Source organism: Daucus carota, chromosome 2 (genome assembly GCF_001625215.2).
Source record: "Daucus carota subsp. sativus chromosome 2, DH1 v3.0, whole genome shotgun sequence".
NCBI lineage: Eukaryota > Viridiplantae > Streptophyta > Magnoliopsida > Apiales > Apiaceae > Daucus > Daucus carota.
The window spans coordinates 45173410-45192523 of NC_030382.2; the positions used below are offsets into that span (position 1 = coordinate 45173410).

The 19114-nt window shown below is 34.9% G+C and overlaps 1 protein-coding gene across 2 annotated transcripts; it reads right to left on the reverse strand.

Annotated features, from left to right (window-relative positions):
* Positions 1 to 1674: 1674 nt before the first annotated feature.
* LOC108209140 (uncharacterized) lies at positions 1675 to 18269 on the reverse strand. Of its 2 annotated transcripts, none has more exons than XM_017379900.2 (13): positions 17838 to 18269; positions 16968 to 17152; positions 16786 to 16889; positions 16629 to 16709; positions 16038 to 16141; positions 15837 to 15923; positions 14482 to 14684; positions 13956 to 14157; positions 13819 to 13869; positions 13644 to 13742; positions 13466 to 13525; positions 4161 to 4282; positions 1675 to 3124 (listed from the first exon to the last, which is right to left on the reverse strand). In XM_017379900.2, the coding sequence occupies exons 1-13, from the start codon at positions 18102 to 18104 to the stop codon at positions 1990 to 1992; spliced, it is 2700 nt and encodes an 899-aa protein (XP_017235389.1). In that variant the 5' UTR covers positions 18105 to 18269; the 3' UTR covers positions 1675 to 1989. The 2 variants fall into 2 exon arrangements, with proteins under 2 accessions (XP_017235389.1, XP_017235387.1); XM_017379898.2 differs by having other exon boundaries at positions 1757 to 3124; positions 4161 to 4285; positions 17838 to 18233.
* Between the last annotated feature and the right edge of the window lie 845 nt (positions 18270 to 19114).

Consider the following 19114-nt stretch of genomic DNA (forward strand, 5'->3'; position numbering starts at 1 on the left):
ATAAATTCACTAATTATTTCATTTTGCCTCATATCATATTTCTGAATTGAATCTTTTATTTTATCTAATTACTTGCATATACTGCAATGATATATATTATAGTTATGTTATTTTTGTATTAGTTTGATAATAGTGTAAGAGTACAATTTATGATATACTGCAATAGTATTTTTTATTTTAATGAATATATGACATAAAAAGATATATTTCTTATATATTTTCAAATATAAAAAAATAATATATTGAATATATTGGCATATTGTAATTTATATGTTCCTCAATAATAGTATGATATAATTAAAAACATATAGGAAATAATCTATTTACAAAATAGAGTATACTGCAACAATATATAATTATTAAAATTAAAATTAAAACTAGTTATGGTAAGTAAGTCATTTTATTTAAAGTGATTAGTTATTGGTCATAAATATGTACATATTTAATGCATATCATATATATATGTACTTCATAATTAAATGTGATTTCAATCTCAACCATATAATATATATTGATCTAATGGTCCTTAGCGAGTTATAAGTTCTAACAATAACTTGGTTCTATCTCGAAGCTGACCCTATTTATCAATATCATTACTTAACATAGAATTTTAACAAGTTAACTAAACAAGGATCTCAAATAATTATATATTCATCAACCAATTCAAGAGAACAACTTAATTATTTAATTTTTTATACAAGAATATAAATTTATTAAAATTTTGGAATAAATAAAAAATGTGAATTAAATAGTAAAAGAAGAAAATTTATAATGATTATGATTATAAAATAAAAAACATAAGATAAAATAAGTGTAATTAGACATGGAAGGAATAGATTTGTTTTGTCTCATAAGTGTGAGAGTATAGTATATATTTTTAAAAACTCCAAATTTTGTGTAAAAATTACGCCAAATGTACACTTGACACCAAATTTGGTGTCAACCAATTCATTTGGTGTAATTTTAACACCATTTTGGTGTTGCATTGGAGTAACTTTTACACTAAAAGTGACACCATTTTGGTATTTGGTGTAATTTTAACATCATTTTGATGTTGCATTGGAGTAACTTTTACATTAAAAGTGACACCATTTTGGTGTTGGGTTGGAGTTGCTCTTGAAGCCCCTGGTTTTAATGGATCCAGTCAGGTAGCACTGTACCGGGTCAGAACCGCCCCTCGTCGGTCGTCCCGACTCTTTATAATTTGTATAAAAAATTCTTATAGTAATATTTTTCTTTTCCGGTTCCAACGATGCTACTGTCTTAGAGGCTTTACTGTAATGATGCGTCTTCTTCCAAAATTTCGTATAAGAAAATTAGACTTCTACTTGTTTATGTCTCTTTAATATGCCTCTGCCATCTTTCAACTCGAACCATCAAACTATCAACGGAAATGATACGAGATCTGAGAAAGCAGAAATGACTACTTCTGTATAATCTTCTTACTAACAGCATCTATCTTAACCCTCCCCTTTTAAAAGATTTGAAGAACTCCAGTAGTTGCAGAATGAATTGTTAGCAAACGGGCGTCGTACAAAGACCAAAATCCAAATGAACCAAACTAATGTGTATACTTTACTCGGAAGTAGTGCAGAGGGAAGGTGAGATGAGATGTAAACAGACCTTACCAAATCTTAGAAAGAGATGCTATTTCTTTTTGCATAGCCAAACTCCTAAATAAGAATCCCTAAAATTGGGGAAAAATCTCATAAAATGTTCAAAAATCATATAAACATAAAGAGCTAGGCACAAGAACTGAGTGTCACCAGGCCTACTACCTCATTCTTTGTAATTTAAAAACTATTACTCTAAACGTTTGACAAAAAATCCTATGGGCCATCTTAGTGTAATCACACAAGAGGGCAATGATCTAGACGCCAACCGGGTTCGAAGGCATCATCAGCTCCATGAGAGAAGCATCTTCTATTTACAAGTCTTATGTACCCTATCAACTAGCTAATCTGCCGATATAGCAATACCAGCATGATACTATCCAACTGAATCTGGTTCTGTTTCTTCATCAACTTCAACGAATGCCTCTTCTGCTCCATCACTACCCTCTGTTTCTGCATCTGATGCAACGACCCCTTCAGTATCCATAGCATTAACTTCCTCATTATCAGTACAATCCTCAGTATCCGAGTTAGAAGCTACACCCTTTTCGGACCCCTCTTTATCACAATTATTGCCCACACCACCGAAATGATCCTTTAAATCAGGGGCAACAATTCCAATCATTGTGCTTAATGCTTGATGCTCATGATTCCGTTGGATTGTAGCTGCTTCAGAGGATGGGACTATCTGACTCTCAGCCGCTGGTTCTGAGTCATGGAGGACAATTAGTGCTTCTGCAGCTTCATCACAGCCTTTGCTTCTTGGAGAATCATTCTCCCCATGGATTGAAGGACCTGTGTTGTAAGCCCAGCTCCCAGCAACTTCTGAAGCTAAAAGGTCAGTTGTTCTAAATGTGCGTTCTGTATCTTCTATTGTGTTCCCAGCCTCAAGGAGGTTATTTGATGCAGACTGATGGGAAATCTCCCCGCCTATCACGTGGCGCTCAGCTTCTTGGCCAAGAGTGTCATCATCAATTTGCATAGTCTCCCCAGCCAACTTGTTTAGATCAAGGTGTTTATCACCATCATTTGCACCGCTTTCTGTCTCAAACACTCTCTCAGTCCCAACAGTATCTCCCTCTATTATCGGTGCTGTGCCAACTCCGTCGATATCCGAACCAAAGCCACCTTTCCCAACATGACCTGCACTTGTAAATTCAGCCTCCTGAGTGTCCTGGTCACTTCCATGACCTCTGTTATCACAATCATGCTTCTCTGTCACACTAGCTTCATCACTTGATATGTCGACTTGATCTCTGCGACATCTCTGCCCAGACCCAGAGTTTGCTTGTGCAGTGATATTGTTGTGATGCCCCGGTACTTCCTTTCCTCGGAGTACTGATTCATGTAAATTTCCATTATCTACATTGGTCTCAAGATCAAGTGATATGTTATCATACTGTTCCTCGTCCTCTAATGTCCTTTGCATTGTCTTTAACTGTTCCTGCTGCTTTGCGAACAGAATTGAGATCTCCTCAGTTGTGGAATAAAAAGACCGAAGCTGTGTTTCTCTGCAAGAAATCATATAACACATTGCTACAAGTTAGGAAGGCAAGTTGGTAATATAAAATTTAAGACAATGTGTATATAAACTAGTAATAGACCACGTAGATTCATTTGTCAGGAAACAAAGGGCTTGCATGATTCATTTGCCACACACCAGGCAATGATTGCTCATCCTCACCTTCCATAGTCAAGCTGCACTTGCAAAATATTGTAAGCTATGCAAACAGCATTTACAGACCCTTATAACCCCCAAGTATACTAGACTCTTGGTTCTAGTAAATTTTTCTACAGTTCAGTTTGGATAATTTTTAACATCTTCGTGTATGTGCATCAGAAATTTAGGTGTTTTAATATTGTTGCATGATCTTCTCATTTGTATGCAAGTAATTTGAAGTGAATGGCCAAGATAAAGACATACTAAATGTATGAAAAGGCCGAAGCACAAGGCATAACAATTAATATTTTAAACAAAAGGGCAAGTATATATAAAATGCAGATGAAAAGAAATTAAATTTTCTGTAAAGAGGACGGAGTAGGGATATGGAAGCAAAAACAAACTTTCATATTGTAATAATGAGTAATGACTACAATTTTAAAGTACAACGGTATAGTCTACTGTAAAAGGCTATCTCTCTCCCATGAGAGATCATGGATTCATAATTATATCTGGTATACCTGGGGTCTTTTAGGGAAACATCCTCTCTACTCTCATATAGAAGCAAGGCTGCATATATCTTAGTATCTTACCCTCTACTAGCTTCATTTACTAGGTATATTCCTTTCCCTTTTTATCAGCTAACAATTTATAGAAAAAATTTATTCAGTAAATCAATAATTTTACATCATGGAAGGAATAACTGTAACCCTGATGTGATGACATGAATGAGTAAAAGAACACTGCCAGCAAAAACTTGTCTGCAAAACCTCTGATATGATTGCGAGCTAAATCTCACAAAAATACTTAAAATTTGGTGGACTGCAGACAATCAACATTCATCTCATCTATCAACAATATTATGCAGAAGACAAATCATTTCTTACCGAAGCATAATTCTTTCCCTGGCAGCTTTTAGTTTACGTCTCTCAAAATCAAGATCCCGCATGGCAGCGCTCATCTCAAGTTCAAGCGCAGACACCTTAGCCCAAGCTTCTTCTCGAGCTGCCTGCTAAAAGAATAACTCCGGTTTAACATATATGTTTTTATTACAAGTTACATTAAACAGCATTGTTTTTACACCCTGACCAAGTTGCCAGAACGAGTTCAAGAGATGAGGATCCCTCAATCAACTTTAGCGGAAAAGTTGACTCAACAAATAATATTCAGATATATAAATTAGTAAACATTATAATAATAATAATAATAATAATAATAATAATAATAATAATTATTATTATTATTATTATTATTATTATTATTATTATTATTATTATTATTATTATTATCATTATTATTATTTTGCTAAATACTAAATTTTGCTTTATTTTTAAGAGGATAAACTTATCTGCAATCTATCAAACTTGGCAAAAAATGAACTCGTGTAACAATCATCAATGGACGGTCTCACACTGATCATTGGCCCTGATAATACTGTACACAACACTAAAATACAACAGGAAAATATAATGTTTAAGTTTATAAAATCTTACACAAACCACACAAGTAAACAGACAGATCTGTTGTCTGTGTTTGGCTGTCCATTTAGGTACACGACAAAAACGTACACAACACTTGTCATGCCTTCCATGTATGACAAAGCTGTTTTTGTCTATTTCTGGTGTTTTCTGTGTTTATGAACTGAAATAACAGGAAATCAAGTACTCCCTCCGTCCCCCTGAGTAGTATACATTGGGGGACGGGGACGCGGCACGGACTTTAATGCTCCTGTAAAGTGTAGTTGTGTAATTTATTTTTAAAATTTTCTTTTTCTGAATTAAAGTTTGGATGTTATATTTTTATTCAGAAAAAGAAAATCTCAAAAATAAGTTACGGAACTATGTTTTATAAGAGCATTGAAATGCGTGTCGAGCAGTTGAAAAGAAACGTATACAATTAAATGGGACAGAGGGAGTAATAGAACAGTAGATTATAGCTAGGCAGAGGTGAATTAGGGCAGAGAGATGTAGAATTGAGAGAGAAATGAGAGAGAGAGATCAGATCAGATTAGAGAGAAAGAGTTTAGAGAGAGAAAGAGAGGGAAAATCAGTTAGAGAAGAGAGAGAGAGAAACTTGGAAAAGAAGTTTTGTATTTCATTATGCATAATAGCAGTTCACAGCACACATATTGTCTATTTATAGACACAGACTCGCACAGCTAGCATAACAGAATGGGGAATTACTCAATTACCCCTACTCTACTTTCCAGACCCTTCCTCATAGCTATTACTACCATTACCAGTAATACTCTAAACTTAACATTCCTTCCCCCTTAGAATCATCTTGACCTCAAGATGAACCAAAGTCTGGAAAGCTCTGATGTAGTAAATCTTCATCTTCCCAGGTAGCCTCATCCACACTGCGCCCTTTCCAGTGAATCAGCTTCTGGTAAACTGTCCTGCTGTCCCTGATTATCTGTCTAGTATCCAATTGCCTGAGTGGCACCAGATCAAATACCCCCGTTCATTGACCTGTGGCAGCTGATGCAATACCTTGGCTTGCCCCACAGCCTTCTTCAATTGGGAAACATGAAAAACAGGATGAACCCTAGAAGTGGCTGGCAAAGACAGCTTGTAAGCCACTGATCCAACCTTCTGTAAGATCTCATAGGGTCCATAATACTTTGCAGCTAACTTGAGATTTATTCTGACAGCCACAGAGACTTGCCTATAAGGCTGCAGCTTGAGATAGACAAACTCTCCTGGTTGAAACGTTCTCTCAGATCTGTTGGCATCAGCATAGTGTTTCATCTTGACCTGAGCTTCTGCCAACAACTCCTTAAGTGCACTCCATTGTATCTGCTTTTCATTGAGGAAGTCCTCTAACCCCTGCAAGTTTGTATGTTCCCTGTCTAACCAGGCTAAATGTCTGGGTTTAGTGCCATACACTATTTCAAATGGAGTAGTCTGCAATGCAATGCAGTGTGGTGAGTGGTGTTGTACCACCACTCTGCTGTGACTTGTCATACACCTCAAGTACTGTTCTAAACAATGATTCACCCTCTCAGTGCTTCCATCTGATTGAGGGTGATAAGCTGTGCACAGTTGCAACCTAGTGCCCGAAAGCTTAAACAAGGTCTGCCAGAACTCACTTAGGAATAAGCTATCCCTGTCACTTACTATAGTTTCAGGTAACCCATGTAATCTATAGATCTGCTCAAAGAAAATGTGAGCCAATCCCTTAGCAGTTATAGGGTGAGATAGAGCCAAGAAATGCCCATACCTGCTAAATCTATCTATGACTACCCAAATCACTTCAAATCCCCTTGACTTAGGTAATCCAGTAATGAAATCCATAGCAATATCTCTCCATGGTTCCTTGGGAATCTCTAAGGGTTTAAGCAATCCTGGTTTCTTTATTGTCTCCCCTTTAGCTTGTTGGCAAACTGCACATTCCCTCACCCATTGTCCCACAGCTTGGCTGATATTAGGCCAGTAAAAATACTCTTTAATCCTCCTCAAGGTAGCTTTTCTGCCAGAATGGCCTTCCACTCCCTTACAATGCAATTCTTCAAACACATGCTTCTTGAGATTGCCATTACAGCCTATCACCCACTTTCCTCTATAAAGGAGTAATCCTTGCCTTAGGTAATATTCTTGTGGCCCCTTCTGTGTGATAACAGCTTCAGTGATGATTTGTTGAATCACAGCATCTCCTTCATACCTGTTTCCAATCTGTTCCATCCACACAGGTGTAACTGTGGTTAATTGACTAAAAGAGCCCTCCTCTGTTGTCTCTGCTTGAGTACGAAGCTTAATTGGTTCTCCCTGCCATAGGAATTTTAAGGTTTGCTTCTGATAATTACAGCTGAAACTTCCAATCTTTGACAACCACTCTACTCCCAGAATAATTTGCCACTCCAAAGCATCTACTACATGCATATCAACACTGAACTCCACATCATTCCAAGTCCACTGAAGATTAGGACACAGGAACTCACAATTGAGATTTGCTCCATTAGGCAAATTGATAGAAATAGGCTCTTGAGGAATTATGGTCAGGTTTAGTTGTTGGCAAAGGTTGGATTGAATCAAATTTAAAGAGCTCCCTCCATCAATGAGCATCAGTACTTCTCTACCTTGTATCTTCCCTTTAAATTGCAGTGGCTTGAAATTTGTAGACTCATCCTTCATTACAGCTAATATGATTTCCTCCTCACCCAATTCATCATTATCTCCACAGTTGATATCATCACTTCCAGGTTCTTCCTCAGGATTCTCTTCTGCCACAATAAGAAACACCTGAGGCTTCTTACACTCATGTCCTTTAACAAATTTATCACCACAATATAAACACAGTCCTTTCTTCCTCCTTTCCTCCCTTAGAGAATAAGTCAATGGCCTGGGTTTAGAGGTTAAGGTCTCAGTAGTCTTGTGAGAAGCCAACAAGGAAATTTCAGCTGAGACTGCTACTGTACCTCCCAACATCTTCTGATTAGTATTATTGTTGCATGTGGCCTTATTAAAATTTCCAGTATATTCTCTCTTCTTAGGCTGATTCCCCAAAGTCTGCTCATAATACCTAGCCAACTTAAGAGCCTGCTCCAAGGTAACTGGCTCTAACAGCCTTAACATTCCCCTGATGTCATTTTGTAATCTTCCAATGAAATTTTCCAAGAAATATTCATTGGTGAGACCAGGAATCTTCAAAAGGAGTTGACCTCTGCAATTTTCAAAGTCATCAAAATAAGCCTCAACTGTAGAAGTCTGCTGCAACTTCTTGAATTTATCAAAAACTAATTCAGTATCAGCCTCCCAAACCTTGCCAAGAAAGCCTGAGTGAATTGTCCCCGTGTGGCATTGTTCCTTCCAATCATAAAGGACTTGTACCATGATCTTGGGCACTCCACTGAGGTGCATTGCCGCAATAGCTGCCCTCTTCCAGTCAACCACCTCATAGATTGAGAAATACTCCTCACAATCCCTTAACCATTCTAGAGCCTCACTACCTTCTTCTTTGAACACTGGAAAGCTTGATTTGAGATGCCTAAGGGTGTGAATATCCTGCCTGCCTTCATTAACTTCCAACAATTCCACATCATCTTCAATTTCATCTCTTTGAAATCTGTGGTGTCCTCTTTGTCTCTCATAAGCAGCATGATAAGGATTCCTGAACACACCTCTCATGCCAGTGACAACTGGAGGTTCCTCCTCCTCATTCAGAATTTCTTCTGCTGCGGGTGTATCTCCCTTCATAACACTCTGCATTCCTGAGATTAACTTCTCAATTGAAGACTGTAGCTTATCCATTCTATCATTAGCTCCAGATTTGCTTTGCTGAATATCCTCCTGAAGTGTTCTCAGTGTACCTTGCTGTGAGGTTTTAGCAGTGGTTGACCTAGTCTTTCTTGAGGTCATTCTTTCTCAACTACTCCCTCTGTCCCTCTCATTTGTTTACAGTTACTATTTTGGGATGTCCCTCTCATTTCTTTACATTACCATAAATAGTAAGTTTTCTCATCATTACACCCACTATCTTCCCCCACTATCTCATATTTAACAATAAAAACTACTATTACACCCACTAATTTCCTCCACTATCTCAAATCTATTATTAAATATTGATAGGTCCCACCACTTTACCCACTTTTCATCTAACTTTACTCATTTTTCATACATTGTCTTGGTCTCCGTGTCCCCCTCCAATGTAAACAATTGAGGGGGACGGAGGGAGTAGTTATTAACTCTCAAATTAAAACTTCCTTCCCTTACTGAGTTAACTCAATACTTCTCCAGACAACAATTCAATCTCCAAACACACAGAACCTCAACAACAAAAAACACTAATAGTATATACTAACAAAAACGGCTGTAATCTATATAATTTCAACAGCAACTCCAAATCAATCAATAGAAAACTCCAATCTAAGAGAGAAGTCACAGAACAGAGTCCCTGGACTGTTTTGATCAATTCTACAAATTTACTTATGCGATTACAGTAATTCCACAACCGCTCCAGTCTTTTTGAGTAGCACAATGAGATAAAAGCAGTGGCTGGATCGAATTTGAGTGCTCTAATACCAATTTGTCATGCCTTCCATGTATGACAAAGCTGTTTTTGTCTATTTTTGGTGTTTTCTGTGTTTATGAACTGAAATAACAGGAAATCAAGTAATAGAACAGTAGATTATAGCTAGGCAGAGGTGAATTAGGGCAGAGAGATGTAGAATTCAGAGAAATGAGAGAGAGATCAGATTAAAGAGAAAGAGTTTAGAGAGAGAAAGAGAGGGAAAATCAGTTAGAGAAGAGAGAGAGACAGAGAGAGAGAGAGAAACTTGGAAAAGAAGTTTTGTATTTCATTATGCATAATAGCAGTTTACAGCACACATATCGTCTATTTATAGACACAGACTCCCACAGCTAGCATAACAGAATGGGGAATTATTCAATTACCCCTACTCTACTTTCCAAACCCTTCCTCATAGCTATTACTACCATTACCAGTAATACTCTAAACTTAACAACACTTAAATTGTTTCTTAATAGCTTTTTGACTTCAAATATTATACCATTATCCAAAATTCAACATTACACTTGTATCGATAGATTTGCAATATTTGTGACTTTCTTTTCTTAAATAATAGATTTGCAATATTTGTGACTTTCTTTTCTTAAATAGATATATAGAAAATCTTCTATTATTGTTGGGACAAATATATGTCAATGTTATTTATATGCATAGGAGTTGCACAAATAATTATTAAGACTAATTAATGTAATTAAACTTATTGGGCAGTTACATAGTATGAGGTGGGGGAAAAGGATGTTCATACAGAGGGTTAATCCTATAAAGAAAAAAAAAAGAGGGTTAATCCTATCATCACTCTTTTTCGATATAATAAATATAAATATAAATATAATATATAATATTTTTTGCAGCTGTTGTTTCCTAAATTAGTATCCGAACTTGGTTATCTTTTTACAGTTCATTGGCATCATGAAGGTCCATAAATCTTTTCCGCATCTGCTCGATGCAACGATCTATATCCCCGATCTCTGTGACATATATTTAGATATTTTTTCTTGTTTGTGTTTTAGTTAATAATATATTCTAAATCATATATGTACAGATTTTATATTAGCTATATTTGTTTGACATGGTTTATATGCATTATATGCATGTATCATCAGGCATGATTTACGATCTCTTATGTGCCTTTTTGATATCATTTTGTTTGTTCCATCTCAAATCTTTGCATGTGTTGTGTAAATAGTTGATCAATATTTTTTATTTGTAATTATCATAGTCTTTCTATTTTAGGTGATTGCGTTGTTAATTTTTTGTGTGTGTTTGCTCATTTAATATTTCCAATAGTGATATACATAATTGCATTGTTTGGCCAACATATCATTGTTATTATACCATCGTTGCTAGAGATGTTCAAAAAATCTGAAATCTGATCTGATTTGATCCGTAAAAAAATCTGAAAAACCCAATCCGCAAATTAATCCGGATTGGCCCGGCCTGGTCCGAGGACCTAAAACAAGCCTAGTATTTTCAAAAAATCTGGATTTTATCCGGAATTTTTTAAGTAAACGAGGCCTAGTATTTTCGAAAAAGCCCGGCCCAGTTTTCAAAAAATACCCGGCCCGATCTGCTTTGGAAAAAATTCGGGGTTTTTTTTCCCGGTCTGGATCTGGCCCAAACAGAACTTTTGTGCATCTCTAATCGTTGCTACCATCTTGCATGTATCTTACATGGGATCATTTGATTATATTTGTTTTTTTTCCTCTAATTCTTATTTGTTTAATTATTTCTTAATTTTTGAAATTTGATTGATCTGTTTTTGATAAATTTGATTATCTTGTTATTATAATAGTTGTTTATCTACATATCTTTTTTTTCCCTCTCCAATAAATAAAAAAACAAATTTGATATTTGATTCATAAATCTTTGGAGAAGTTTTAAAGTTGAAAAGAAACTTGAATTGTCAAAATTGGAAATTAAAGATTGTTGTTAAAACAATCTGGGAATTTTCGCTAAAAAGAGAGATAATTTTTTGCTCATGATGTTCACGATTCTCTTGTTGAGACTTAATTTTATCTTCATAGATTTTTCTAGATATTTTTTTACAAAGTGTTGTTATAACATCTATAACTCCTTCCAATTTTGGTAGACAACCTTGCAAATAGACATATATCGGAATCAACTTATTGACTTCCCGAACAGTACTATAAAAACCAGTACTGAACATCCCCCCCAAATTGTACATGCTCCTATAGCAACATATTTTGGTTTCGTGATGTTCGCAACCTGGGTTAACAAACATAAATGTTACCGGGATTGGGAAATATATTGGTGGGTCTCATTTGACCGTTAAAAGGAAGAGAATGACACTAATTATAGTTTTAGTAAGAAATTGAGATACAATTTGTTACGGTATAAAGCATAGTACCATTAATAATAATTCCGATAATCACTATAGTGAAGTCTTTTTTTCCTGGACTGGAAAGGATATGGGATATTTCTTATGAGAAACATAATTTTATTGAATAAATGAGAATATCAAATCTTATCGATATATTGAAATTAAACCCTTGGTATGGTTAAAAATCAAAGATTGAAAATTTCACCGGAATGGGTGAACGATTATTGTGTACATGATAGTGAAGTAATATATTTATTGAAAAAACTAGTAAAGGGTTATAGATGGAGTCTATGAGAGATTTGTGTTCACAGACTGAGAGTTGTTTGATCTACCCGAATATAGAAAATTCATTAGTTCTGAATTAATTTTGTAAAGAAAAAATGTGGTTCTTACATTTATAATGTTAAGGTCCGTCTCATTATAAAATATTTATTGTGAAAATGAAGAAAGAATTAGATATAATGTATGTATTTTGAAAATTAGGAGTATGTTTACAAATTGACAATATATTTGGATGATATGTTAGCGGAAATAATAATGATGTGATGAACAGAACTAAGTTAGAACTTAGTAGGGAAGTCAAGATTACAGATATCAATATCTTTTTATAAATTCAAGATATGTGAATTAAAAAGAAATCATTTGAATATCGAGTTTGAACCCGAAAAAGTATTTGAGTAAATGCTTAATTGTTTTAGGATGTGAAAGTGCAGTTCGACACGAACTCCACTTGGAATGATGGGAAAACCACTAATGCAGAAAAGGAATTAGTTGTTACATCTTATGTGCAAGTAGTAGAAAGTTCGATATTGTGTCATCGGTTGACTTGACATATCGATTAATTTTGTAAGTGGATGATAAACACATTCTAGTTAAGCCTATTGAGAGGCGGGACAGTGGCCAATGAAGTACTTCAAAGCTATATTGCACCGTGTATTGTAATTATATATTAGGTAGGGATGACAATTTTATCTGACCCGGCATATACCCGACCCGTTCCGATTCATACGGAATTTCCCGAACCCGACTTTTTGAATTTGGATCTTTTTTTCAGATTCGAAAGAGTTTGGATCTAGATTTGATCTTAAGTATACCGAACCAATACATGACCCGAAACCAAAAATCCATTCCAACCCCAATTCAAACCTTGAACCCGAATAAAATCTGATAGCATATACATATATATAATACATATATAACATGAATTATTTAATAAATTAATATCTTACGTAGTTTTATAACAATAATACATGACTTGTATACATCAAATAATTAAATCTAATGGTTAACCGATAAGTTGTATAATTGTTGATAATTAAATTAAATACATTTGACGCTAATATTGAACTACATAAATATATAGAGTACTATTGTTTTTAGTTAAACACACTTACACACTAGGAGTGAGTCACATCCTTGACCTACATTTAAAAAAGCCAAAACCTCAATCACTGCACCAACCCTTTGTCAGCTACTACCGCATTCTTAACACTAAAAAAACGTGTTGCCTATCATATTCTTACAATAATATAGATTTATTTTTAATTAATTACTGTTATAAGTCGAATTAAACCTGAACCCGATTTGAAATATGAAAAAACCCGACGAATCGGATTTGGATATTCATTTTCAACATCCAGACACGAACAGAAACATAACAGATCATATTTGGATCTTACGAAACCCGAACCGATCCGACCTGTTGTCGTCCCTAATATTAGGCAGGCATGCCTTGAATTATTCTTTATATATTATGGTGAAGAATTCAAAACTAAATATACGCTTATCAGTTAATAATCAGTCAATATTTGTTGATTTCCGAACCTTTTCGTCCTCAAGTTCTTTCCTCAACTTTCTCATGCCCTGCTCAAGTTCCTCTATTGTCTGATGAATAGAAGCACCATAAATGATCATCAGCAACACAATCTCAAATAAGTTACTACCAGTAGTCGGTAGTTCAATAAATTCAAAAAAAAACAGAGGTGGAAGAAGGCTTGCATACTTTTTTACAACTAGCAGAAGTGCGTTGCTCTTCACAAATTTGAATATCTTGCTGCCTAATTTTATTTTCTGAATTGACCAACTTTTGCCTAGTATCGTCCTGTTAAAACAAGAAGATTAAACATCACAAACTTTCTCATGTGAGACACGTTCTGCAAGTGAATAGCAAAGCGTACCAGTTTAGATCTCAGAATCACCACCAGTGAACTCCTTTCTTTCTCTGATTCCTATGGATATGCAGTATAGAGGCGTATTTATAGTGTGGTTCTTAACAAGATAGGCAAATAAAAGATGACACTTTTATATAGCAAACCTGAAGCTTATGAATCAATTCCTTCTGTTCTTTTTCTCGTTTTGAGGCTGCATCAGATAGTCGTCTCATTTCCTCCTGCGATTCAGCCTGAACTTTCTGAATTGAGGTTTTTAAGTTCATATCAGCCTTTTCTCGTTCCTCTCTTCTCAATTCTCGCTCTTCATCCAACAATGTCTCAAGTTCCAATATGGATGCTTTCTGACTACACGAGAAACAAAGGATAAGAAAACATGTAGTCACATTTCATTTTTGAAACCTTTCTACTTAACCAAAGGGCGACTACTTTCACTGAATGAGTAAATTGACATCTTATACTCTTATAGTTACATAGCATGTTCTGTTTACAATCTTTAAAAAATTTATATGTGAAAACAAACAGTTGCACAAACATTGTAAAATATATAAGTTGGGACATTTTCACTGTCGACCATACTGATATCACAACAGGTATTTAAAGAAAATTTATGCTTCCATGCTTCTATAATGTAGGAGCCTGTGAATCATGAGTTCAATAGTTTCTGCTCACCTGTCTATTATTTCATTTGCCTCATTGCATGACTGCATAGAAGCACTAAGTCTTATGTTAAGGTCTTCCATGGCATGTTTCTGTTCAGCAGATATCTTATTAAGCTCTGCCAGTTCCTTCTGTTTACTCTCCAGTACATGGTTCAACTTATTAAGTTGGTCAGTATACGATTTCGAAACAGAGTCCCTCAGTTCCTTTTTCTCCTGCATTGAAATAGACCAAATCAACAAGAAAGTTAAATTTCAAAGTCATGTCTAATGAGCTCCGCAAAGAGAAAAGAAGGCGATTGATGTTAGTAACATGCAACAGTACTTGGCGCCTGACACTGTAGGCTCCAAGTGATATGATGCAGTAATTAAACTCTATTCAACTATACCAAGCAAGTTAAGCATCAATAACAATAAACATTGAAATCTCAGGAAGTGCCAAAGATATACTCCCTCCGTCCCAATATTTATCTGTCTTGTTTGACTTTTTGTGGTCAAATTGACCAAACTTTGACCGGTAATTAATAATTACTCTTACATGCTCTTGAAAATCGAAAAAATACATTTTAAAGTAGAATAGATGTAGATTCTGGTAATATATTTTTTATAATTTTTACTAATTATTTTATATATGTAAATTTCAGTCAAAGTTTGGTCAATTTGACCATAAAAAGTCAACCAAGACAGATAAATTGGGACGGAAGGAGTACAAGGTTTGTTAGCACAGCGACAGCAAAGGAAGTTTCATAGTATAACAAACTAGGTCGAAACATAAATACAACTAAAGGCCATCCTACAACTCTTTAACTAACATTAGACACCAAACCGATTCCGTCCTTTAATAACCTAGCAAATAACTGAATAACCAAGGTGAACAACTCTCCACATGCAAACTTCATACACAGTTAAAAAATCATGATGTTACCATGCACTTCATTTCTATAAAATAACAACCATTTTCCATCTTTTTTTAAATAGGGTCAAATAATTTGTAACAGAGCAAGCATTTTCAGTCAATATCTGCTCGTCTTTCAGAAGATGAGAGAATATTCTCTTACATTTCAGTATACTGCCATTAACTAAATATGGTGCTAAGAGCCTAAGAAGTATAAACAGATGCAAAGGACATCTATTAACAAATACCTTCTCCACTAAATAAATAGTAACTCAAATCAAACATCATCTTGCAAATATGCGTTATTATTAAAACCACATGCATGGCAGCTTGTATTATTTCTTTTACCAGATATGTAGGTAAGTTTGGGTAAATCAGACTCTCGTGATAAAAGAAAAAACTTGTCTGCTCAGAGATACAGCATGACACAGCAAAGACTCATTGCATATAAAAATCACATTAACATGACATACTGTTTCATGACGATCAACAGCTGCACGAACTTCAGTCTGCAGGGCATCTATTGATTTGACATTATCCTCCAATTGCTTCCGCAACTCCTGAACGAGATTGCAAGTAAAGTACACAATTATATGAAAGAACGTTTGTTGTTCTTGGTAACATGCACCACTACTATTTAATCAAAGAACACACGCTCAACATTCGAAGGATACCGTATTCGATCTTTGAAGACAGCGAAAATCATCAAGAGAAATAGGACCTTCAGAAGCACCAAGACCAATTCCTCTTTGCCTTTTATGCCAAGAGCGATGCTCCTCTTTACCCATAATAGAAACATCATTCAGTAAGAATTAGGTCAACTGTATCGAATTATATGTAGTGAAGCACGATTTTTGTCAAGTATATGAACAGGAAATTAGAAAAAAAATCAACAGCCTACAGAATTATAAGACACTTTTCCAATGCTTTCATGAGAATATACTAATGTATCACTGGCATAATGATACCATGACGTCAAATTCAGATGATATGCATATGACCATCACAAGTATAGCAGTGATTTGGAGCTCACTGATCACTATTGAACTTAAAAACAAAGCAATAAGATGAGTACATATTGTCCATAGGTATAAAAAGATAATTATGTAATTAACAGAACATAATAAATGATTTACACATTCACTCATGATATATTCAGTGCAACTACAGTAATTTAATGGTCAATGGAAACAACCATGTCTACAAAGCAGGCAGACGATTAATAATCACTCAAAAATACTTTCGCATAAAAGCCCGAATGATACCTGCTTTTCTCTTCAGTAGCAACCCAGCGTTAGGGGACGTGTGTTTATCTAATTCTCGGAACACGAAAGCATATGCAAGTTCTGTAAACAGCAAGCAATTTAATTAAAGCTACATTAGGAGCAAAGCATGAACTTAGACTGTAAACCATCAGCCTACCATGGTGAGGAGGTGCTGAAAAAGATATTATATCTCCGTGATGGAGTTTCATTTCAGGACTTTGTTTGGTTAGCTTTTCCCAATTGATATAAGTCCCATTTGTACTGCAGATGGCACAAAGGCATTAGATATTACAACATCTACATGCATCTTGAACTATATACAATCTCCAGAAACACAACCTGTTATCTTTCACGAAGATGGATGTGCAGAGTTTAGATGGATTCTCGGCATCTTCACCGGCAATCTTTTTCCTATAGATTTTGCAATGTTGAGCACTAATTTGAGTAGATAATATTATGAAATGGCGATCTTCTACTACCCGGCCAATCTGATGCTCGTCAGAAGTCAAAATCATATTTGATCCCTGGTGAACAGTATTCTTGTCAGCAAATATCAATAACATTTTAACAATTTATTTAAATGAAAAGTTTATAATAGACAAGGAAACAGGAACACTCATAGCTGGAACTCCCTTTCTTTGATTCTCAGCATAATAAGAAAATCCCCATTTGAGATCTATGCTTCTGAACCAATATCATAAACATTGCACCGGATAGAGGTACATTACAATCTCAACCACTTCACCGCAAGTATTACATCCAGAAGATCAAAACTTTAATACAATGACACGTGCTAATACAAAAAAGTTAACCATGGGTTCTACAATTAAGCACCACAAATTAACAATTCCACAAACTGCAAACAACAAATATCATATGTACATTACACACCAACCCACATATACTACTACTAGCCTACTATCACAGCATATCACACCGGACTAAGGTTACATTACAATATAAACCACTTTTGGAAAACTTTATAACAATCAGACATCCTGATATAACAAAATTACACACGGAATTAAATCACACACCTTAAGTAAACAATTGCACAAACCGCAAACCATAAAAACCATGCATATCACACTAAACCGCAGCACATTACACCCGAAACCACATTTACCACCACTAACACAGCCCAAGATCAGAACTTTACAACAAACACGCATATTATACAACAAAATACCCCCAATCTACGAAATCTACCTGAGGACGCTTTCGGGCCTTATCGGAAATGGCAGTAAGAACAGCCCAAACATCAGGATCAGTGTTCTGGAGAGGCTGGGAAGCAATATTTAAGGCAACCGAGAGTATAATTTCCTTCGGTCTCTTTTGAGAATCGACTGGGGAGGGAGTGACGTCTTCGTTGTCACGATTACAGGAATTGCTGGCTTGAGAAGTGCGGAGGTCGTTGTTTCTAGGGTTTGGACTTGGATTAGAAGCAATAGGATTGGGTAGGTCTTCGATCGCCATAGAAATTGGGTTTTGAGAAAATTGGGGATTGAGAATGGCCAGGAAATTGTAAAACCCTCGTTTTGTTTAGCTGGTTCCAGGGCTTTTATTTCGGTTTCCGGGTTGTAGAAAGTGTGTTGGGGAAGCTTTTAGGGAGAGGGTATTTTGGAGAATACAGGACACACTGACGAGGAGGCTGTGACGAGGTGGGTCGATTAAATTTGGGTATTCGATGAAAAATGTTAATTTAACAATATTTCGGTGTATTATCTTCGGCAAATATTTATATGATGTCCTAAATTACTATGATAAAAAATATGTTACAAGTACAATTCCATCATGATCCTAATCATTCTTTAAAAAATTAGAATGCGAACTTTATTCATCATTTTTAAGGATTGTGTGTGAAATCATTACTCATACTATTTTGAATAACATATTATTCATTTTTTTCATATCTCATCGTTTCTCTCTCCTATTACAAGTTAAATATAATTTTATAATGATAGTAATAGGGAATATAAATGTGAAAGTTCTCATTCAATAAAAATAATAATCTCCAAAAAAATACATATTTTATTATACATTTAGAGACCGATCAAGATGCTCTTAGAGGTCTTAGAGCAAGTTCAAGTCTTAGATATAATATAAAAATTGATCTTCTAGCAATTTAGGACATATTTAATTACTTCATCTCCAACGATGTGTTTTAATCTTAATATATGTTTAATATATTATTACCATTTCGTCTTTTTTAAATATCCACTTTGACTTTTGACCAATCAGATTGACTATATTTGACTGAAATTTACATATACCATATAATTGATTTTTTTTTTATCATTAGAAGTATATGTAATCTATTTTAATATGTAATTTTAAGATTTTAAAATAATAAATAGATAATTTTTAATGTATAGTAAAAAATTGGTCGGTTTGATTTATTTTTTTTAACAATCAATTTGATTTCTTGAAAACTAAAACAGATATAATAAGGGACGGATGAAATATTTAAAGTTCTTTATCATCGT